Genomic DNA, 24,320 nt, shown 5'->3' on the forward strand with positions numbered 1-24,320 from the left:
GATGAAATGAATCATTTACCTTTTGAAGCGAATTAAGGTATCCTTGAATCTTTTAGTAAGTTATATCATATAATGGTGATCCTTGATCTTCTAAGTCTTCTACACCATACACAAAGATTAGCGTGAGCTAATTCGGATAAACTAAAAATAATGATGTTCTTGATTTTCTCTCAACACATGAGCAAGAACTCTAAGAGTGAATAATGTTTTGATTAACTTTTTTCAGGTTTCGTAATTAAATTATACATATATAAGGATTTAAGATATATACATGTATTTTAATTTAAACTAATAAAACAATAATAAAGGTTTAATTAAATAACATATTTATTAATTAAATTTTAAAATAATAACATTTGAATATTTAAATAAATATTTGCAAGTAATTTTATTGTAGAAATTTATTTTGTATTTAAATATTTAGCTTAAACTAAATATCTAATAACTAATTGATCGAATAAATCTCTGAATTAATTTGAGGGACTATCTTAACCATATAAAATATTTGTAATAACTTTTAAAATTTAAATAAATATTTATCTTTCGATGTAATTTATTAATCCAAAAACAAATTCAATGGAGCCCATCGTATCATAAGCGTCTATCACTGTGTAATAACACAGTGCTAGGCACTACTATTGTCTTAACCAAACAATGGTGATTTTAATTTTCCGTACAATAAAAGTCACAACATCATATATGAATGAAGAATTTTTTTAATATTTATATATAAATTATTCAATTAAAAATATTAATAACATTCATGCATATATATATAAAAATGTTTAACTAATATTTATAATTAAAAATGTCTTTATAGTAGCCAAGATCAGACAATAGAAAAAGAAGAATCAGATAGCCAAGGGTCCGTAAGAATATCAATATATTACGCCCCAAACCCACACGCACTCTAACACCAAACTTGACTATAGTTTGAATTTCAGAAATGCTCTTCCAAATGAAACTAGTATTATGGCCTAGTTGGACATTAAAAAAAACTACGAGGGTAGTATCTAATTCGGATAAACTAAAAATAAAGATGTTCTTGATTTTCTCTCAACACATGTGCAAGAACTCTAAGAGTGAATAATGTTTTGATTAACTTTTTTTAGGTTTCGTAATTAAATTATACATATATAAGGATTTAAGATATATACATGTATTTTAATTTAAACTAATAAAACAATAATAAAGGTTTAATTAAATAACATATTTATTAATTAAATTTCAAAATAATAACATTTGAATATTTAAATAAATATTTGCAAGTAATTTTATTGTAGAAATTTATTTTGTATTTAAATATTTAGCTTAAACTAAATATCTAATAACTAATTGATCGAATAAATCTCTGAATTAATTTGAGGGACTATCTTAACCATATAAAATATTTGTAATAACTTTTAAAATTTAAATAAATATTTATCTTTCGATGTAATTTATTAATCCAAAAACAAATTCAATGGAGCCCATCGTATCATAAGCGTCTATCACTGTGTAATAACACAGTGCTAGGCACTACTATTGTCTTAACCAAACAATGGTGATTTTAATTTTCTCGTACAATAAAAGTCACAACATCATATATGAATGAAGAATTTTTTTAATATTTATATATAAATTATTCAATTTAAAATATTAATAACATTCATGCATATATATATAAAAATGTTTAACTAATATTTATAATTAAAAATGTCTTTATAGTAGCCAAGATCAGACAATAGAAAAAGAAGAATCAGATAGCCAAGGGTCCGTAAGAATATCAATATATTACGCCCCAAACCCACACGCACTCTAACACCAAACTTGACTATAGTTTGAATTTCAGAAATGCTCTTCCAAATGAAACTAGTATTATGGCCTAGTTGGACATTAAAAAAAACCACGAGAGTAGTATCTAGTCTTATAGATTCGGCTATAACAAGAGAGGTGTCATTAACCAAGAGTTACCAACCTTACTTACCCAATAAAGAGAGATCATCAACAAAGACTGCGAAAGCCAAGACCGCCAACACTTTTATGCTTACAACAAACGATTCCAAATCATTCAGCTTACCCCATAAAAATTGTTAGAGCAATAATTCCACTAATACTTTGACATCAGATGTTCCAACTGACTAGCTACACGTTTCCAAAGGTAAAAGAAAGATAGCACGACTAGGCAATGCTTGTGCCACAATCTTAAGCATAACCTCCTTACCGGCCTTGGCTTTGGATAAAAAACGACCCTCTCAGCTTTGAATTTTCTTTTGCATTTTCTCTTAAGGAATCTTAAAATAGCATATATTTACTCTTACCCATACTATATTATCAGGAGCAATATATACATACCTATATTACCTGATGACTTCGCAAGCATGGTTTTAATTAGACCACCCAATATATATATACACCTTACATAAACGTTTTTATATTTTTATAGAATGAATTTGTGGTCGTCATCGATATCACATGGAGATACATATATTGTTACATGTGTTACACACTATATACCTAGTAACATATATATACACACTATATATATATATGTTATAATAGACACAATGTTATTATTAATTAAAAGTTGGAATCTACTGTACGTAGATCACCCTAAAAAATATATATATGTATAGAATATGTAACGTCCCCGCTTCAAGCCTTCATTGGGTCCTTACACCCACGGAATGAATGGCTCTTATACACGAGTACGTCGCTCTGACTGCTTCCTGGATTGATAACTGACCCTACAGACCAACACGAGTGTTTTCAACGTGCTTTGTCCTCACTCACACGCATCCTGGGAAAACTTCCCAGGAGGTCACCCATCCTTGAAATTGCTCCAGGCCAAGCACGCTTAACTGTGGAGTTCTTTCGAGATGGGCTACCGAAAAACAAGATGCACCTTGTTGACATAGGTAGTACCAATCAATCCATTTAAGCTCTCTTAAACTGTGCAGTCCCATACCTACACAGTTTCAGAATCATCCCACTTGACCTTCCCCAGACGATGTGGGATTGCACAGCTTACCCGGTATTTTCCCTTACGGATCACGGGACTACTGACTGTCACAGAATAGAAGTGGTCCCGGCGGAAGTGGTCATTCTTGATGAGTTGATCAGAGTTTGAGTGGTCCCCATATTATTAGTCCCAACCTTGATCGATCGGACAAACTCAGACAGCGGTTCGTCGGGCCCGCCACCTCCCCGACCCAACCCAACCCAACCCTCTCCCACGAGACTACGTACGTTTACGTTCTTAACCATCTCTCTCTTCATTCTCTATATACTTACATACATGTGCACCCTGACAATTCGAAAAAAATTACAGTACTAAGGATTTTTGTTTTGGTATATTTCGTTTTGTATCCATATCTACATCCACTTATTATAAAATAGATTAAAGTATAATAAAACAATTATCCCACCCAAATAAAAAACTTACATAATAAAAACTATTTTCTACTATATATTTACCCCTTGTACTGTAGTATATATTTGGTTTATAAAAATATAGCAGTAATATGTACTCCACCATTAAACATGTTACACCATTTCCGTAGTTACCATACAAGTTTGGTTAAGGTAATAATATAAAAAGAGATAATTTTTATTAATTTTTCTTTTTGTTTGGTTGCATTATTTAGAGTATAATATCATTCTAAATGTATTGATATTCTAGGAATGATTATTCAATTTTAAAATGGATAAAAAGATACAAAATAAGAAAAAAAAATTAATAATTTTTTTTTATCAAACTTTGTATGCATTTTAAATTTAATTATATTCAATTTCATTTATATTCATATTCATATTCTCATTTTTTTTTATTCCTTTAAATCAAACGCCATTTTATAGTTAGAGCATTGATACCATTTATAATTGCTAAAGTTATACACATCATCTCAAAATATATATTGTTTTATTTTCGATCTCATCCACATAAATTTACATAAGATTTAGCACTGTTTCTTAAAAAAAAAAAATACTCCAATAATTAACAAGTCAAAAAATTATCACTATAGTCCTTACATAAATATTAAATTAATTAACTTTAGGGGTAAAATGTAACTTTCATCTTAAAATAAAACTAACAAACAAAAAATAGAGAGAGATGGAGAATACCACCCGGCCGTGGTCTCTGTTGCCACACACACTCACCCTATATATAAACATTTGTATTGAAATATAAATCCTATCGCATATGTAGCAAAATAGACAACTTTCATAAGAGATGCTCTTATTACAACATCACAAATATGCATAGTACTACAAAAAGGTTTATACATTAGTGGATCCAAGTAAGATGAGATCGATGGAAGAGAGAAAAAAGTAATTTTGTGTGTTTATAATTGGATTTATATATCAAAACTTGGCACCATTGTTATTTGCTAACCAAATAAATACAATTTTTTTTTTTAAAAAAAAAAATTGATTGGTTGTTGGTGATAGTGGGACCATTTGATACTTTTTATGAAGTGTTACCATGGAAGATGCGATCTTATTATAACTCAATCTCACTTCTCTCTCTTATAAATATATCTCTATACTTCACTAAACTTCTTCCCCTTCTTTACTTCAATTTCTCTAAGCAACCAACTTAAAATTCATCTCTCTCTAGTTATAATCCCATGGTTGTTAATTCTCATCTCCATCTTCAATTAACATGCCTTCCTCCCACTTCTCCTCCCTCTCAAGGTACATATATATATTATTTATATATACATCAATATGTATATGCATGGTTTTCAATTTTTATATATATATAATAATTGTTTATGATAATTAGGTTGATTGGAATACAGCGGGAGAGCTCAGGGTCGACTTCACACAGCGACGCCGATGAATTCATCAACCCAAACTCAAGCACGGTGGAATGCTACGCTTGTACTCAGGTGGGTCTACCAGCGTTCCACTCCACCAGCTGCGACCGCGCCAATCAGTCTCAGTACTGGGAAGCCTCGGCTGGTTCATCTTTGATCCCAATTCAATCCCGAACCGACCTAAAAAACGACCTCCTTTTAGCCGCGGCTGCCGAAGCCAAGCGACGCCGACTTCCAACCGGCTCGTTCGGCCGCGTGCTCGACCCTCGAAGCAAGCGCGTGCAGAGATGGAACCGCGCGGTCCTCTTGGCCCGAGGGATGGCTCTTGCAGTGGACCCACTCTTTTTCTACTCGCTCTCTATCGGGCGTGGTGGCACGCCCTGTCTGTACATGGACGGCGGTTTGGCTGCGGTGGTTACCGTGCTACGCACGTGCTTAGACGCTGTTCATCTCTGCCATCTCTGGCTTCAATTCCGGTTGGCTTACGTGTCGAGGGACTCGCTCGTGATTGGGTGTGGAAAACTCGTGTGGGATCCACGTGCCATCGCTTCACACTACGTAAGATCTCTTAAGGGGTTCTGGTTCGACGCCTTCGTTATTCTCCCTGTTCCTCAGGTACAATATCAAAAGAATAATTCCTTTAGTCTCTGTTTTCGTTTCAATTATGAAAACCACAATTACGATATTACCCCAACTAACTGCCATAATTATAATAATAATCTTTCTCCAATTCAATGATTAATACCACAGAGTAACTGCCACTCATTCTTATATCCCATATTATTTTATATTATCGTCATTCTATTATTGCTATATACATGTCACTTCACTTCTTCTCTTCTCTCTCTATTTTGCATGTGTTTGTACTTGCGGTAATTAAAATGATATAAATGAATTAATACATGTAACTTTCTTTACTATATGCTAATAGTGGTAAGTTGTCCAACGATGGGAAAGGACATTAACTCTGGCGTTTTTTCAAGAAGTAATAAAGTGACATGGAAATGAGTCATGGTAGCTATAGCTATAGTTACTTTAATTTTCGAGTTGCACAAAAAGTTTTGCCTACCTTACCCTTTATAAATGACAATTGGCTTTTAATTATATTCTGCAATTAAGAGTTTGAATGTTACATATATGAGTTGCTCACATGTTTTGTTTTTCTTCGTTACTTATTCAAGTTTGGTACCAAAAGACTTTTTGAGTATAATAATTAGATGAACTTATTAACTATAAGGCCAAACGATGGTCAGCCCAGCTGTAGTAGTTAAGACATTACTTTCCGAAAATTGATAAAAGACATACTTTTCTTAGTATCATATTACTATTCGTATAATTTAAAAAAAATTACTTAATATCACTAATTAATCGTGGGACGCTACTTATTAAAGATGCTGGGAACCACTTATTCCCAATAACAACGCTCTTTTTAAAATTAAAATTAGCATGTTGTTTGTCAAAATTTCATCTCGCTATTAATTAACGATACATATTGTCTTTAATGTTACTCAATTTCAGGCCGTGTTTTGGTTAATACTACCAAAATTAATAAGGGAAGAGAAGATTAAACTCATAATGACAATACTTCTGCTGATATTCTTGTTCCAATTCCTGCCTAAAGTCTATCACAGCATATGTTTAATGAGAAGAATGCAAAAGGTCACGGGATACATATTTGGCACAATTTGGTGGGGTTTTGGTCTCAACCTCATTGCTTATTTCATAGCCTCTCACGTAAGCTAGCTACCTTATTATTCATAAAACTCATAAAAAATTTCAAGCCTTACAATAACATGAACTAGTACTTGTGTTATAACAACAGGTTGCTGGAGGGTGTTGGTATGTCCTTGCAATACAACGTGTGGCTTCATGTCTTCGCCAACATTGTGACAGAAATGTCAACTGTAACCTATCATTGTCTTGTAGAGAAGAAATATGTTACCAATTTTTGCTGCCTGCCGGCACAGTAGGCAATCCTTGCGTCGGTAACTCGACGACGATTATTAGAAAGCCGCTTTGTTTGGATGTTAATGGGACATTCAACTATGGGATTTATCAGTGGGCACTTCCAGTTATATCTAGTAATTCTGTTGCTGTTAAGATTCTCTATCCCATCTTTTGGGGATTAATGACACTCAGGTAATCTTTGGGGACTTATTAATTCTGTTATGTTTCAAAATGTAATGAAGTGTAATAATGGTGTCTATGTATCATTGATCAGTACCTTTGGGAATGATCTTGAGCCCACAAGTAATTGGCTGGAAGTGATTTTCAGCATTTGCATTGTTCTATCTGGATTGCTCCTTTTCACATTACTAATAGGAAACATCCAGGTAAATGGTTATTAGTAACCATTTTAATTTCAAACTTTTTAATAACCTTTTGGGATGAAAAATACGAGAGACTGACTAACTTGGAATTTTGTATGCGAAAATAAAAAAGGTGTTTTTGCATGCTGTGATGGCAAAGAAGAGAAAAATGCAAATAAGATGTCGAGACATGGAATGGTGGATGAAAAGAAGACAGTTGCCATCTCGTCTTAGACAAAGAGTACGGCGTTTCGAACGACAGAGATGGACAGCCTTGGGAGGAGAAGATGATATGGAATTGATTAAAGATTTACCAGAAGGTCTTAGGAGGGATATCAAACGTTATTTATGCCTTGATCTCATTAAAAAGGTACGTAATAGTAATAATAATATCTTACTCAACAAAATAATCATAATACTACACTCTTTAATTCTTAATTAACAAGTATATCCTCTGTTTTTCCTTTTCTAGGTTCCTCTGTTTAATAACTTGGATGATCTTATTCTTGACAACATATGTGATCGAGTTAGACCTCTGGTGTTCACAAAAGATGAAAAGGTTAGAGAAACATAAGTATTTATTTTATTTTTTAATAATAATTTTGATGCATGCACTTAACACTATTTATTAGGTTTTTTTTTTTTTTTCATCAGATAACAAATCATACTCTCTGAACTTATAAAGTTGTTAAAAATTATAAACTATTGAAATGGTTGAATTTAAGTATTTTTTTTCTAATTTTAATAAAAAAAAAGTCTAACATGATAAACATTTAAGGGGTTTGATTTGTTACGTACATTTTAAAATTCAAAAAATATGATTTGTTAAATATCAAAATATAAAGAGTATGATTTATTACATGCACAATCACAAAATTAGTTAGTAAAACTGAACGAAATTAGATAAATATCCTTAAATCTAATAATCTCAATAGTTTATGAAAAAATTTAGAGACATAATTTAATACATGTCAAAATTGAAGGATCAAAAATTCTAATTAGGCTTTAGTTAATGGGTATTTTATTTTTTACCCTTTTTTTACACACATAAATTCTAAGACCATATTGTGCATATTTTTAATTTATAAAGAGGTTTAGAGCCCTGGTTTAAGAATAATAGTTGATCTCTATACCAATATGAATGTGAAATTTCAATATTAAATTGCATTATAGTTTGAGAATATTAATTTTGAGTGGACAAAGCTAAACAAAAGTTTGCTTTTGTTTTTGGGAGTAAAAAAACAGATAATAAGAGAAGGAGACCCTGTGCCAAGAATGATATTCCTTGTGAGGGGACGCATAAAACGCACACAAAACCTAAGCAAAGGATTAGTAGCGACCAGCGTGATCGAGGCAGGGGGGTTCCTTGGGGACGAGCTTCTGTCGTGGTGTCTCCGAAGGCCTTTCGTGGAGCGCCTACCGGCCTCGTCGGCCACATTCACATGCGTCGAATCGACAGAGGCTTTCGGCCTTAACTCGGAAGACCTGAAGTACATCACAGATCACTTTCGCTACAAATTCGCCAACGAAAGACTTAAACGAACGGCTAGATACTACTCTTCGAATTGGCGAACATGGGCTGCTGTGAATATACAGCTCGCATGGTGTCGTTACAGGTTGAGGACAAGAGGTCCTGTGATTCCTGATATCTCCCATGAAGCTGAAAGTACTGAGCGTCGACTCATGCAGTACGCTGCCATGTTCATGTCACTTAAACCCCACGATCATTTAGAATAAAAAGAACAAAACAATTTTTTTTTTTGAAATTTTCTTAGTTAGAGTACTCAAAATCATGCTTTGTTCAATAAAGTTTTTGGTAATCTAGCTATTTCTTGTTCACCATGAATTATTGGTGTTCGATCATGTAAAAAAAGAACAATAAATGGTGTGGAGGGGGAATCAATGTTATTAACATTTGGAATTTATATTGATTTTATTAAACATTGAGTTGATCGGATAGTTTTTTACTGTATTAATCTATATTCTTAGTAATCAATAGTTAATAGGCTTAGTATCTATGTTTAAGGTCTAAGTAAGTTTTTTTAGTTGACTGAAGCTTTTGATGAGCACGCCCACTCCAATTAGAGTTATGCAGCTAAATACCCTTCCTAACTCTATAAATACATCAATCACAATTGTATATAATTTTGTAACTTGGGATTGTAAATTTATATAACAATATTGTCACTTTTTCATCACCTAATACTATTACTAGTGTTGTCTTTAACATTTTGTGATGAGACATTACATATGGTTTTGAGTGAAGATAACATAGTGTCTTTTTGTGTTCTATTTAATTGCCCTTTATTTGATTAGTAAACGACAATGAATGGGTAGTGGGTTGGTTCTTAAAATCTTGTCGTTTTCCAAATAAAATGACAGCCGATGCTGCTGCTGGGAATGTCCTGCTTGCCTCCTTCTTAAGTATACATCCATCTTTTTCTTTTCTTTTTGGTATTTTCTTTTGTTTACTTTTATTTTTTTTGAAAAGGACTTTTGTTTAGTTCTCAATTATTTGAAAAGTTGCCATTATCATCGATTTTGTCTGGATCGTATACTAATAAATGTAATTTGAATTTATTTAACTTGAAAAATAGAGAAAGTAATCGTGAAAATCTCTTATGAATTGACGAGTTTGTTTCAAAAGAATAACACTAGCAAGTTGATATTTAAAAAAAATAATAATAATAAGTTGGGAAATATTTTTTTTATATATATATAAATTAACTAAAAATAGTTGCATATTAAATTTTTTTTAAAATCTACCTACTTTAATAAGTATACTTTCAAATATACCCTTATTGCTATTTACAGATTGATTGAGTTCTTTTATCTCAAACAAATAAAATAAAATAAAATAAAACATTGATTCTGCCATATATGGCATATAGTGTAATTTATTTTCCTTTAAAAAGAACGACTTAAAAATGGTTAAAACTTAAGTAAAACTAGCTAATGAGTAATGGTTGAATATATAAAGACCTAATTTTTTTTAAAAAAAAAAATAGCAAACATAATTCAAGGGGTAAGCTTATTTATCCAAACATAGCATTTATCCTTGTTCAAAAAAAAAAAAAAATAGCATTTATCCAATAAAATATGTTTATTTATTCATCTAATTAAAAATCTATATTAGTGAGATAATATTGGAAAAATTAAAATTTGAAGGGGTACTTTTAAAAATGTGTAAAACTTAAAAAAAAAAAAAAATAGAATATAAAGTCTGTTTACAAATACAAATATTTTCTAAAAAAAAATTACAATACTAAGGATTTTTTACTCAAAAAATATAAATTTTATTCTAGTTTGTTGTATGTTTGAAATACTTATTGAGGAGTGCTAATTACAACCTCTTATTACAACCTTTTAGTCAACCATTACGTCCGAAATCACATGCCGAAATTTTTTCATAGCGGTATTTGTTATAGTTACATTATCATCCCTGTAAATTTTTGAAAACTTTTGAATAGTTTACAATACTGAAAACAGAATTTTTGATATTCCAATTTACCACGCGCGTTCAAAAAACTTCAAATGTATTTTTGATACTGTAAACTATTCGAAAATTTTCAAAAATTACATGGATGATGTTGTAAGCATAACGAATATTGATCCCAGTGAAAAAAAAAATTAAAAAAATATTCCAACATATGTTTTCAGGTGTAGAGGTGTTAGGTTATAATTAACCTATATTTCGGGTCTTTAAAGTTAGCATTATCTCGTCTATTGGTGTCTTTTGGAGCAGTTTTACGCTTGATTTTCATTATTTCAGGTTCCCGGGGTGTTAAAGTTCGAATTTAGTCAAATGGCGAAAAACTGGGACAAACTTGGAAAAAATTGGAAAATTCGGTTCCAGAAGCATCAGTAGTCGCGACCTCCAGAGAGCCAGGTCGCGACCCTTTTTCCTGGTCGCGACCCTGGTCGCGACTTCGTGAGTTTGGCAGAAACTCGGTTTTTCGAGTTTTGCCTGTAGTCGCGACCAGCTTAAATGCTAGTCGCGACTAGGTACGGAAATCGCAGATTTGACCTAATTTTGATTTTTCACTCAATTGGAGGCTCACCACTCATCCCTATATAAGGAATACGACATTGAAGGTCAGAAAAGAGCAAAAACAGACCTAATAGTGGAGGCAAGTGGAGAGGAAGCTATCTTGAAGACCCGGAGCGATACCACCTTCTAGTTTCTTTCTTTTACCCTTTTTATTCTTCTTTATGTTTGTTTTTATTTCTGAATTAATCATGGATGTTTTTAGAGTTATTATGAACTAAATTTCCCAATAAGGGAGGATGATGATTGTTGTTTAAGTTTATGCCTAGTTAATAAATAATTGTCATTCCTTCATCTTATGTGTGAATACTATCTTTATTTGTGTTTAATTTCATGTGCAAGCTTGATCACCTTTTACATGTTCTATGATCCTAATTCGAAATCTGAAAAGTGAGAATTGGGAATGCTAAAATTTGGATAGTCTAGGTTTTGATGTAAAACGAAAGTATTTAGATAGCCTTAGTGACTAATAGATTATTGCTTAATGCTGATTTTGTGTTGATCTAATTAAGAAGTTAATTAGAGAACATATTATTTAGAACCTAAAAGATCTGAAAAGAGTTAGGTTAATTTATAATCTGTCTTTCACATTGAGATAAGGATAGTAATTAGGTATTAACATTGGTAGCTTATCAACAGGATTCACCTCCCTAATCTCTCATCTTGATTAATCTTCGTTTATTTTCTCTTTAATTTCTGAGTTATTTACTTTTAAAATTGCAACTTATTATTTTACCAAATAGAATCATAAGTATAGTTTAGTAGTACTCAATCCAATTCCCTGTGGTTCGACCTCACTTGCGTGAGATACTACTTGATACGTACACTTGCGTAATAAACAGAATTTTCGTAACAAGTTTTTGGCGCCGTTGCCGGGGAATTGTTTAAAGATTAATATTACACAAAATTATACTAACTTCTACTTTGGTATATTTTCTCTTGCTGATTTTTTCTAACCTTTTTCTTGCAATATTTTCGTGATCTATTTCAGGAATCATAAGTGTATGCGCCGTCAAGGACAAGCAGTGATATTACCAGTTGATCCCGAAATCGAGAAAACTTGTAGGAGAAACCGAAGGAACAAGAGGCAAGAGGGAGTTTCAAAGAATCGCCGAAACTTCAGAAATCATGGCTGCTAATGCTGCAAACAATGGAGGCAATAACGGTAACAATGGTGGCGCAGTAGAAGATCAAGCTAATGGCCGCAGCTTGAGAGATTACATTCTCCCTACTCTGACGGGGGTGCAGTCGTGTATCAGGCCACCGGCAGTGGATGCAAATAACTTTGAGATCAAACCTGCCATACTTCAGATGGTGCAGTCTTCAGTTCAGTTTGGTGGCCTTCCTTCTGAAGATCCTAATCTGCATCTCTCTAACTTCATGAAACTTTGTGAAACCTTTAAAGTTAATGGAGTTAGTGATGATGCTATTCGACTGAGACTGTTCCCATTCTCTCTTAGAGAACGAGCCAAGAGTTGGCTAAACTCCTTGCCACCCAACTCTATCGCCACCTGGAATGATCTAGCAACTAAATTCTTGTCAAAGTTCTTTCCTCCAGCCAAGTCTGCAAAGCTGAGAGGAGAAATTAATAACTTCTGCCAACAAGATAATGAATCTCTCCATGAGGCTTGGGAGAGGTTTAAAGATCTGATCAGAAAGTGCCCTCACCATGGTATAGAGAAGTGGATGCTGGTCCACAACTTCTACAATGGGTTGGTAGGAAACACAAGAACTTTAATAGATGCTGCAGCTGGAGGAGCCTTTATGAGGAAGAGTGCTAATGAGGCTTATGATCTATTGGAGGAGATGGCTCTAAACAATCAACAGTGGCCAACTGAGAGAAGTCAATCAAAGAAGGTAGCTGGTGTGTTAGAGGTCGATGCCATCACAAAGTTGACAACACAGGTTGAGGCATTGACGAAGATAATTGCAGGGCAAGCTAAACAAGCCCAAGTTGTGTGTGAGTTATGTGGGGGAAGCCATCACTTTTCAGAATGCCAAGCTGATGTGGATGATTTGCCAATGGATGAAGCTAAAGCCATTGGAAACTATTCACAGAACAACAACAACAACTATGGGTTCGACCAGGGTAATAACCGAAGAAACAGTGGGTTCTATCAGCAACGAAATCAGAACCAGAATCAGAATCAACAGTTTAATCAGCAACAAACTTCTGGTGGAAATTCTAGTTTGCAAACAGATTTATTGCTTCAATTCATGACTGAAACTAGATCTTCAATCAAAGACCTGCAGACACAGATGGGCCAACTAGCAACTCAAGTAGCAACCCGTCCTCAAGGGAATTTGCCTAGCACAACTGAAGTAAACCCCAAAGAAAACTGCAAAGCAATTACCCTGAGAAGCGGTAAAAATTATGATGGTCCTGAACTGCCACAATCAGCTGATGGAGAAAAGAAGAATGAAGCTCAACCAAAGCCAACCCCAACACCAACATCAGAGAAGGCTACTGACAGCCCAACACAACCACAACAGTCTCCACCAATTAGCATTGATCACCATGTGAAAATACCCTATCCTCAGAGGCTCAGAAAGTCAAGTCTAGACAAACAGTTCACCAAATTCCTAGAGGTCTTCAAAAGACTACACATCAACATTCCTTTTGCTGAAGCCTTGGAACAAATGCCCCGTTATGTGAAGTTCATGAAGGAGATATTGTCTAAGAAGAGAAAATTGGAGGACTATGAAACAGTGGCATTAACTGAGGAGTGTAGCGCTATTTTGCAAAAGAAACTACCGCCCAAGCTTAAAGATCCGGGCAGTTTCAATATTCCATGCTCTATAGGGGGTTCGGTGGAAACCAAAGCTCTGTGTGATTTGGGAGCAAGCATTAATCTAATGCCATTGTCTGTCTTCAAAAGGCTAGGATTGGGAAAAGCAAAGCCTACAACAGTGACTTTACAACTGGCAGATTGTTCTTTGACTCATCCTCGTGGGATAATTGAAGATGTACTGGTGAAGGTTGGTAAGTTTATCTTCCCTGCTGATTTCCTAATTCTTGATATGGAGGAAGATTCAACTATTCCCATTATTTTGGGAAGACCATTCTTAGCCACGGGCCGAGCAGTAATAGATGTTCAAAAGGGAGAGTTAAAGTTGAGAGTGCAAGTTGAAGAGGTCAATTTTAATGTTTTTGCCCCAACTGACATTCCTACCTGTTGCAAGATTGAGATGGTGAAGGGTTCTTTTGTTAAAGCTGATAAGAAGAAAGCAAAGCCTAAAGAGCGACTTCAAATGATTCAGCGTCGTTGGAAAAGATTGATGTGTGGTAGTTCTGAAGGTGAGCTTACTCTTGTGCAAAAATCTGAAATCAACACTATTGGTGGTCAATTTTCTTCATTTAGTACGAGGGCTCTTTTGGATGAAAAGGGTCCACCCAACCCTTTCTGAAAGGGTCTCAGGTAAGTTTCTTCTCTCTGCATATTACTGTATACATTGGGGACAATGTAATATTTAGTTTGGGGGGAGAGGCTTAAAAATTTTAAATTCTGCACTTTAATTTCTGCATTTTAATTTTATGTTTTAGTTTTTTTTTGCTTTAGTTAAGGAATGGCAATAAGCTTGATGATAGTTGTATACTGCTGATTAGTGTGATGTGATCTGAAACTGTAAAATAACTGTGTGCTTGATTTTGTTAACTCTTTGGATTAGTTTGGATGCTTAGAAACCTGTGTTTTTCTGCAAATACTCAATTTGTGAAAATTGTTATAACTGTTTTACTATGGTTTGTGGTAAGATTGACAGGATAGCTTAGAACTTGCATGTTTATTCTTTTGAGGCGAAATCCTTGATAGTGTTCAATTGGAATATGACTTAGGCATTAATTGGATAGTTTGAGCCTTTCAAGCCTACCATAATGTGTATCCCTAGTTACCCTTTTGAGCCTTAACTTGTTGTGTTTTCACCCACTGATTTGAAATTCTGCAACCACACTATTAATTTTTATTCTCACCATGATTATCCGTGATATCATAAGCTATATGATTAGTTTGGGGGAAAAGAAACATTTAGTGTGACGAAATAGTGAGAGGGAGAAAAATTTGTGTAAGATTGAGATGAAAGAAGAGAAAAAATTGTGTAATTCAATGTCACTGAAAAAAAAAATAAAAAAACAAAGCATTGAGAAAAAAGAAGTAAAGAATATGATTTCAGTAATGTTGGAAAATAAAGAAATATATCTTCTCTCAATCTTGGTAAACTTGGGAACAGTATGGGGTTTTAGAAAAAGAAAAGTAAAAAGCTTGGGGGTTCTGTTTGTGTGCTTATGATATCTTGAGCCAAAATTGTCTCTTGCCTATCCCTGAATATCTGAGCCATATTACCTAAGCCTTGAAAAGACCTAATGATTCCAAAGAATACTGTCAACATTAGTGGAGAAAGGTAAACATGCAAGCTTATGAGTTATCGGGCTGTGGAACTAATGGAAAGAGTAAAACTTTCATAATGATGTTTCATATTGTTTCATATTTGAGTAGATTGTTGCAGTTGTACATAGTGTTATTAATTGAGCATCCGAGTTAATTGTTAGAGTTAGTAGGATCAAAATTCTAGTTTATGCAAGGAAGAAAACAGAGCATGAGTCAGCAACGTAGTGATTATCTGATAGCGTAGTTAGTTTTTTTTATCTTACTCGGGGGCGAGTAAGAATCTAGTTTGGGGGATTTTGTTAGGTTATAATTAACCTATATTTCGGGTCTTTAAAGTTAGCATTATCTCGTCTATTGGTGTCTTTTGGAGCAGTTTTACGCTTGATTTTCATTATTTCGGAGTTCCGGGGTGTTAAAGTTCGAATTCGGTCAAATGGCAAAAAGCCGGGACAAACTTGGAAAAAATTGGAAAATTCGGTTCCGAAGCATCGGTAGTCGCGACCTCCGAGAGCCGTGTCGCGACCCTTTTTCCCGGTCGCGACCCCGGTCGCGACTTCGTGAGTTGGCGAAACTCGGTTTTTCGAGTTTTGCCTGTAGTCGCGACCAGCTTAAATGCTAGTCGCGACTAGGTACGGAAATCGCAGATTTGACCTAATTTTGATTTTTCACTCAATTGGAGGCTCACCACTCATCCCTATATAAGGAATACGACATTGAAGGTCAGAAAAGAGCAAAAACAGACCTAATAGTGGAGGCAAGTGGAGAGGAAGCTATCTTGAAGACCCGGAGCGATACCACCTTCTAGTTTCTTTCTTTTACCCTTTTTATTCTTCTTTATGTTTGTTTTTATTTCTGAATTAATCATGGATGTTTTTAGAGTTATTATGAACTAAATTTCCCAATAAGGGAGGATGATGATTGTTGTTTAAGTTTATGCCTAGTTAATAAATAATTGCCATTCCTTCATCTTATGTGTGAATACTATCTTTATTTGTGTTTAATTTCATGTGCAAGCTTGATCACCTTTTACATGTTCTATGATCCTAATTCGAAATCTGAAAAGTGAGAATTGGGAATGCTAAAATTTGGATAGTCTAGGTTTTGATGTAAAACGAAGGTATTTACATAGCCTTAGTGACTAATAGATTATTGCTTAATGTTGATTTTGTGTTGATCTAATTAAGAAGTTAATTAGAGAACATATTATTTAGAACCTAAAAGATCTGAAAAGAGTTAGGTTAATTTATAATCTGTCTTTCACATTGAGATAAGGATAGTAATTAGGTATTAACATTGGTAGCTTATCAACAGGATTCACCTCCCTAATCTCTCATCTTGATTAATCTTCGTTTATTTTCTCTTTAATTTCTGAGTTATTTACTTTTAAAATTGCAACTTATTATTTTACCAAATAGAATCATAAGTATAGTTTAGTAGTACTTAATCCAATTCCCTGTGGTTCGACCTCACTTGCGTGAGATACTACTTGATACGTACACTTGCGTAATAAACAGAATTTTCGTAACAAGAGGTTGACTAAGAGGTTGTAACAGATTTGTATAACATTTGTAATTAATGAAGGAGAAATTACTAATTATACGAAAGTTTACAATATTTTTAACACTTGTTCGCTTTACTTTTTAAATTTTCAATTTTATAAGACATTTTACATTAATAATATTCAACTAGCTTTTTCAAATCATTTTTACATTCTTTTCTTAACCCTAATTTTCTCTTTAAGAAAAAAATTCTTCACAACTCTACAATTCGACTTCGACTTCTACCTCTGCTACTTCAACTTCAACTTCGACTTAGACGCCACATTCATCTTGACTTCGGCATTGAGTTCGACTTCGGTTACCGGCTCTTTCTTTGAAGGGTATCGGTTTGGTTGAGCCGCTTCAACCTTGCCATCGTTCTTATCGGTGCTTTCAGTTACGGATCTTAATTTATTTTTCTGCATCTGTAATTATTATTATTATTGTTAAGCTATTTAGGAGTATTTCCAGAATTATGACTTATGTATTATTGTGTTCCTGAAATTTTCAGCTTGTTAAAAATGGTCCCTGAACTATTTACAGTATTGTGAATTAGTCTATCAAATTTTGTCACACGTGACAAATAAAATTATTATGTAATTAATTTGAAAAAAATAATAATTTTAATTTTTTTAATTTAGTTTTAAGTAAATTTCTTTATTATTAGTTGATTTTAAATTTAATGATTTTATAAAAATAATAATTTTATTTTTTTAATGTTAAATTACACATGTGATATGACGCTAATGTAGTAGTTATGTCATTATTTTGTTCATCACATGTAATAAAACTTGACAGAATAATTAATTTACAACTGTAAATAGTTCATGGACTATTTTAAATGGGCTACAAAATTCAGAAGGCACAATAATATGTAGGTCATATATAGTTCGGGGTGAAAAATCCTAAATAATCTTATTATTATTGGCATGTGTTTGGTTTGGTTAGTTTTGAGTGTGAGCGGATTTTGTTTTGGGCTTAGGATTGAATTTATGGACTTCGATTTGGTTGTGTGGCCGATCTATGGTTGGCCGTGGTGATCTATGGACTTCGAGAAATGGAGAAGAATAGTAGATGCTAGGAGCGAAGTCAGAAATAAAATTAAAGTGGGGTGATTTATTTAGGTGGCGTTTAGTAACACTTTTGTTTTTAAATTTTTTAATCACAAAGATAAAAGTAAAGTTTTTATTTTAAAAATTTTATTTTTGAAAAACAAAAATGTGTTCTATAACCACTTTTCTTTTTCAATTTTAAAAAACAAAAAATAAAAATATGCTTTGTAAATATTATTTTTATTTTCATTTGTTGATTTTATTTTAGTCGGGTCCAGGGAGGTCAGGATTGGGGGCGGGTCCAAGTCTGGGGCCGAGTCTAGTTTCGGTTTCTAAGATCTCATGGAGTCGAAGTCTAAAATATGATTAAAAAAACTGTTTAAAAAAATTTTAAAGTAATTTTTTTTTTTAAATTTAGATTTTTGATTAAAAAATTGAAAATTAAAAACAGTTTTATAGAACATAATTTTAGAAAATATTTTTACTTTTCTAATTTTAAAAACAAAAAACTGATTAATAAATATTACCAAACGCACCCTTAATTTTATAATGAAATGTAAAAGGGTATTTTTGTTGCCTAATACCCTATTCCTATTCATAATATTTAATATCAAATCTCATTTATTTTATTTTTTTGATAAATAATTATAAAAATTAATGTGTGTCATAATTATTTTATTCCTTAAAACATTGCATATATTATTTTAATTAGATAAATACTATATTTGATATTAGTTAAATCTAATAATAATAATAATAATAATAATAATAATAATAATAATAATAATTTCATAAATTGTGAATTTTTGGTTTAACTTAGGTAGTTACTCATGTCAAGAAGAAGAGAAATCAATAGGAGAAATAATTAATCTTTACCATCTCCAGCTCCAGCTTAATACCATTCATGCCCTTCCAAAAAAAAAAGCTTAAAATCATTTATTATTATACATATATCTTATAAATATTTTACGTATTAAAATGTTATATCATTATTGCTATATATAATTAGTAATCATTAATCAATTGCAAAAATACAAAATTTTATGCATAAATAATAAATTCCCTTTTATATACTGTGAACTTAATATATTCCATCTTGACAAATAAATTTTATATTTTTATTAGATTCAAACTATTTTCGATATGCTTGACATATGTATTTGCTTTCTTTTGAAGCAAAACTTGAACAACCTTCTCAGAAGATTTGCACTTACAAAAGACACTATATATACATAAGTAAAATCGAACTTACTAACCTCTATACAATAATGACATTCTTTTAATTATAATATTCAATAATGATAAACAAAAGAGATGATCTAATCCTAAATATTGTCAATATGAGTATTTACTATTTATAATCATACTCATACAAGGCACCACATGAATTCTTCAATTTGACTTCATTTCCAAATTTTGTAGCAACAGATTCGTAAATATATGGTTAGAATCATCAATTGATGTAGAAACCAAAACTTCCCTATTATAATCTGAACATGCAATACAACTCAAATATATACAAAGCAAGAAAATTGGTTGGGAATAAGACAGCTCAAGAAATTTGATTTTATCATATTAAACACATAATATTTTTTGTCAAACTTTCCAACTATAAAAAATTTTGTAACATGTATAGATACGCGAATTTAATTAGAAAATATAAATATTTTTATCAAATAAAATATGTCAAAAATTAATAAAATTAACAAGAGCCTTCAAAAAATAAACTTAGGAAACTCTCACATTCACACAATGTAAGTGTAAAAAATTTGAACATTAACATCATTAAACCTATAATATTTAGTATCACACTATTTTAAATAACAATAATTAATAACAAAAGAAAAAATAAACATATGCTTAAAATATTGTTTTTAGAATGATGACAAGTCATAATTTCCCGCCAAAAGCTGTACCTAAATAAGATTAGCATTGCCTCTAAATTCTAGCCTTTTATGTCTCACAAATTACCTAATTTGGAATACATTTTTTTTTTCTTATACATTGACCACCTGAAAATCATATTTAAAACTATCTCTAGGTTTTCATAATTTTCTTATTTTGGGATTTGTTGTATCACCTTATTGTAAACGATGATCATTCGATGAGGTAAGATCAAAAGAAAAATTCAACAATCTCAAAATCAAGAAAATGTTTTTATTTTGTGTTTTAATTATTATTATTTTTTTTTTCTAGATTAGGAATATGATATTGTTGATTTTTGTTAGGAAAGAATTAATGTGCAGAAAAGGTCAGGCTGCTCAAACCAAAAGGTGTTTTAGAGATGACCATCATATAAAAATGTACATATATTTCTAATTATTGGATCAAATGGGATTAAACTTTTCCAAACAAGAGGTAATTTTGAAGGAAGATCTAAGCTTACAACATCATGTGATCAATTATGTGAGCAAAAGTCTTTATATTCGAAACTTGGTATCAAGACAGAGAAGGAGAATGTTGGTTGAGGGGTATGATCTTGACATGTCTTACATTACAGATCGTTTACTAGCCATGTCATTCCCTGCAGAACGTATGAGAGCCATGTTTCGCAATCCTCTTTGGCAGGTCAAGTCTGTTCTTGACATGAGACATCATGAACATTACAAGGTCAATTTTCAACCATAAATATCATCTCTTTGTTTCTTTGTTTTTAATGGTACATAAAAAATCTCTTGTTTTGATGATATTTTGATAGATCTACAACCTCTGCATTGAGGAAAACTATAATCCATCTCACTTTCATGGCCGTGTGGAAGCATTTCCTTTTGATGATAATCATGTTCCTCAGCTTGAAATGATCAAACTTTTCTGTGAAAATGTGTCTTCTTGGCTTTCATCTGATCCCAAAAACATTGCTGTCATACACTGCATGGTAATTTTCTTCCTCAATTGTTTTTCTTTTGGGTGAATACCATTTTGGACCTCTGTTTTGTTAAAGGACAAAATGGATCCTATATTTTTCAAAATGGTAAAAATAAGACCTTAAGTTCAATTTACAATTTCTAACACGAACAGATACAGAAAATGTAACTAGTTTTATCATAACATCTCTAGATTAGATTATTATTAAGTTTTATTTTGATAAAATAACAGTTCAAGGTCCTATTTGTACCATTTTAGAAAATACAGGGTCCATTTTGTCATTTAATAAACAGAGAGTCCAATTTATAACTTTTACAAAACATAAGATCCAAAATGGTATTTACCCTTTTCTTTTTTATATCATCATCATCATCATCATAACATTTCAATTTTCAGGCAGGTAAAGGTAGAACAGGCTTAATGGTATGTTCCTACCTTGTGTACAGTGGAATGTCTGCAGAGGAGGCTCTTCAATTATATGCTCATAAAAGAACAACAAACAATGAAGGAGTAAGTACTTAGCATTAACAAAGTATAATATTAAGATACAAGGAATCATTACATAACCAATTGGATAGAAATAAAGCATTGGATCGAACTTTTCTTTACAGGTATCGATACCAAGCCAGCGTCGCTACGTGAGTTATTGGTCAAATTCATTGTCATTTCCAAAAGGGGTTGGAAATGGACCACCAGTTGTGAACTTACCTCAACCATGTAGCAGAGAATTGCGTCGAATTCGTCTCTACGACACACTCAACATGGACTCGGTTTACTTTGTGGTGTCTGAGCTGCAACAGGTTTGTTTTTGTACCAAAAAAACAAAACCCAATTCATTAGAGAATTGATAACAATTATGTTAATGCATGTATTTAGATAGCTGGTCAGCTCTACCGTCCACCAGTAGAAGTTGCTAGGAGTTGCTGCAGACAAATAAGAAAAGGATACCAAAGGACTGAAAGTCTTAAGTATTTCCTCAATTTCATTGGAAGTAATGAAGAACAAGAAGAGAAGCCACAAGAAAAAGAAGAAGAAGAAGAAGTAGTAGAAGACCAGCAAAAGCCTCCTCAAGTTGTACAAATGGATACAGAGAGTCCTGTTCTATACCAAAAGGCTTGTCTTGAATGTTATCTACAAAAACCTGTGCAAGTAAGTATTACACACCAATTAATAATAATGTACCTTAATTTTTAGAACACTAATTAATGTTTTAATGATGTTTGGTGAGACAGGTTACAGGAGATGTGCGTGTTATATTTAACCAAAAAATGAATGGTGGGCGTCTCTTCTATGTTTGCTTCAATACAGCTTTCATTAGAAACAGCCTTCTACAAGTACTACTATTTCATACTTTTGTGTGTGTGTGTGTGTGTGTAAATTAAACTTAAATAGATGTGTGTATATAACAAACATTATGGTTAAAACTGTAACAGTTAAGTGTTCGGGAGTTGGACAAAGTTGGGAGCAAAGGAAGATCAATATGTGGCCCTGCATTTTGCCTAGAGTTGCTATTTGGTCCTGCTAATGCAAAGCATACATGCTCAACTTGTCCATCTGATGATGATGATAATGATAACAACAACAACAATGGTGATAATGATGAGTCTGGCAATGCTTTTGGAATGTCTGAAGAGACTGTTGATAGCAAATTTTAAAAGACAAAAGAGAGATTGAGATTGAGAGAGTTGATTTTAGTCTCTCATTCTACAGCTCTTGATTTAACTAATTTGTATGTCTGTCTTTATATTCTCATAACCTTATTATACACCAAATTTAACAATCCCAAAAACCAAACATATGTAGCTTGACCATTAAGTTGTCTTTGAAAGTTTTGTACTTTAATAGGACTTAAAGAGCCATTTTGGCCCTTAAAAAATCACTTTGTGTTTTGATCTTTTGGGTTCTAATTAAGATGCATATATGGTACAAAACAAACTCTCTTTATTACAATAGGTGAGACTTATTTTGTTATTTGTACAGAAAGATGGGTGCATGCACTCCACTCCACACCATATGGAACAAAACCTCTTTTTGACAATAGTTAAATATGTATTGCTTATTATTGTTTTTGACAAATTTGTATGTATATATATTGCTGAATATTTCTTGAGAAAATAGATTCGGATGCGTGTGTATACTGAAATATGGATGTATATAATTGAGTTGAGATTTGGTGGGAACTTGCCTTTTGTAGATTTCCAAGTTTCTGAAATGTGTAGAAAATCGACACTTGAGGCTAGTTCAAGTAGCCATAGGTGGGTGTGTGTGTTTTGGAGGTCCTGGGTTCGAGTCCAAGTAAAGCATAGTTGTAATATATAAACGCTTAAATTAAAAAAAAAAATATGTAGAAAATAATAGTTAGGGGATATCTTCATTTTTTTCAAAGAAGAAACGGAGATAATTCATTAACAGACACAAAGTCTAAAAAATCTCAAAGTACAAGTAAAACACAAAAGATTAAACAACAAAATTTATAGAAAGTCTCGGTCACTAAACACGGGACTCATATAAAGCAAGTGCATTCTTTGCAAGAGAATAGACAATGATATTCTTAGACCTATTACAATGAGATAAGGAAATACTTTGAAAATATTTTCATACATTAGAAATATCATTAAGAACAATATCAAACTCATTATAATAAATATTTTTATCATTGACAGCGAGAACCATACGTAGACAATCGAAAAAGGCTATAACACAGGTCATTGCCTCCGCTCAGGGCCGTCTCAAGGTGATGAGAGGCCTAGTGCGAAATTTGAAACAAGACCTTTTCTTTTAATAAAAATTAAAATAAATTTTAAATAAATTTGGACACAATATCAATTTTAATTCTTTTATCTCTATGTAATAAATAATTTTTTGCATTAAAAATGTACGTGAATATTTTAAAATTAAAAGTAAAGATGACTAGCGTAAGGATTGAACCTTGAACCTCAAGGCTAACACAAGCTCTACTTACCATCTATGCTGGATATTTTTCATATAATTTATTGAGTTAAATATTTATATATTATATGTTTTTATATGTATATATATTAATTTTAATTTTTTCGGGGCCTCCAAAATTGTGGGGCCTGGGGCCAAGGCCCCGACTGCCCCACCCTCTGGCCGGCCCTGCCTCCGCTACATGAGGCTCAAGGTAACCAGTAAGAGGAGTGGCAGCAGTGTAATACTTGTTGTTATGGGTTTTTTTCATGCTTAATTATTAAAGTTATGATGTACTGCTTTGTAGTGGTGGGATAATTTATAACTTAAGTTGTAATAATTTGGGCTTTTTATCATTGAATTACACAAATATTTGTTGGATGATACATACAA

The 24,320-nt window shown here is 32.5% G+C and overlaps 2 protein-coding genes and 1 non-coding gene across 6 annotated transcripts; 2 read left to right on the forward strand and 1 right to left on the reverse strand.

Moving 5' to 3' along the window:
• The first annotated feature begins 4,101 nt into the window (after positions 1 to 4,101).
• LOC115699640 (cyclic nucleotide-gated ion channel 2) lies at positions 4,102 to 9,036 on the forward strand. The gene is made up of 8 exons (XM_030627143.2): positions 4,102 to 4,677; positions 4,769 to 5,417; positions 6,321 to 6,536; positions 6,625 to 6,941; positions 7,024 to 7,135; positions 7,245 to 7,481; positions 7,584 to 7,670; positions 8,357 to 9,036. Exons 1-8 carry the CDS (start codon positions 4,646 to 4,648, stop codon positions 8,846 to 8,848), a joined length of 2,142 nt encoding a protein of 713 aa, XP_030483003.2. The 5' UTR covers positions 4,102 to 4,645; the 3' UTR covers positions 8,849 to 9,036.
• Positions 9,037 to 12,728: 3,692 nt separating this feature from the next.
• On the reverse strand, positions 12,729 to 12,835 carry LOC115701782 (small nucleolar RNA R71). The gene has a single exon (XR_004008762.2). It is a non-coding gene; the product is annotated as a small nucleolar RNA R71 (small nucleolar RNA).
• A 7,308-nt stretch (positions 12,836 to 20,143) lies between these two features.
• LOC115701316 (phosphatidylinositol 3,4,5-trisphosphate 3-phosphatase and protein-tyrosine-phosphatase PTEN1) lies at positions 20,144 to 23,105 on the forward strand. 4 transcript variants are annotated; one of them, XM_061103009.1, is made up of 8 exons: positions 20,144 to 20,243; positions 20,363 to 20,744; positions 20,833 to 21,009; positions 21,396 to 21,509; positions 21,611 to 21,799; positions 21,876 to 22,148; positions 22,232 to 22,333; positions 22,433 to 23,105. In XM_061103009.1, exons 2-8 carry the CDS (start codon positions 20,466 to 20,468, stop codon positions 22,652 to 22,654), a joined length of 1,356 nt encoding a protein of 451 aa, XP_060958992.1. In that variant the 5' UTR covers positions 20,144 to 20,243; positions 20,363 to 20,465; the 3' UTR covers positions 22,655 to 23,105. The 4 variants fall into 4 exon arrangements, with proteins under 4 accessions (XP_060958992.1, XP_030484934.2, XP_060958994.1 ...); XM_030629074.2 differs by having other exon boundaries at positions 20,148 to 20,243; positions 20,368 to 20,744; XM_061103011.1 differs by lacking the exon at positions 20,144 to 20,243 and having other exon boundaries at positions 20,250 to 20,492; positions 20,635 to 20,744.
• The last annotated feature ends 1,215 nt before the right edge of the window (positions 23,106 to 24,320 follow it).

Source organism: Cannabis sativa, chromosome 8, assembly GCF_029168945.1.
Source record: "Cannabis sativa cultivar Pink pepper isolate KNU-18-1 chromosome 8, ASM2916894v1, whole genome shotgun sequence".
NCBI lineage: Eukaryota > Viridiplantae > Streptophyta > Magnoliopsida > Rosales > Cannabaceae > Cannabis > Cannabis sativa.

Coding starts and splice junctions, on each gene's coding strand:
- LOC115699640 (XM_030627143.2), top strand. CDS start 4,646: ATGCCTTCCTCCCACTTCTCCTCCCTCTCAAG. Junction 7,136..7,244: donor TACTAATAGGAAACATCCAG/GTAAATGGTTAT, acceptor AAAATAAAAAAG/GTGTTTTTGCATGCTGTGAT. Junction 7,671..8,356: donor TGTTCACAAAAGATGAAAAG/GTTAGAGAAACA, acceptor GTAAAAAAACAG/ATAATAAGAGAAGGAGACCC.
- LOC115701316 (XM_061103009.1), top strand. CDS start 20,466: ATGGGATTAAACTTTTCCAAACAAGAGGTAATTTTGAAGGAAGATCTA. Junction 21,010..21,395: donor TTGCTGTCATACACTGCATG/GTAATTTTCTTC, acceptor TTCAATTTTCAG/GCAGGTAAAGGTAGAACAGG. Junction 22,149..22,231: donor ATCTACAAAAACCTGTGCAA/GTAAGTATTACA, acceptor TTGGTGAGACAG/GTTACAGGAGATGTGCGTGT.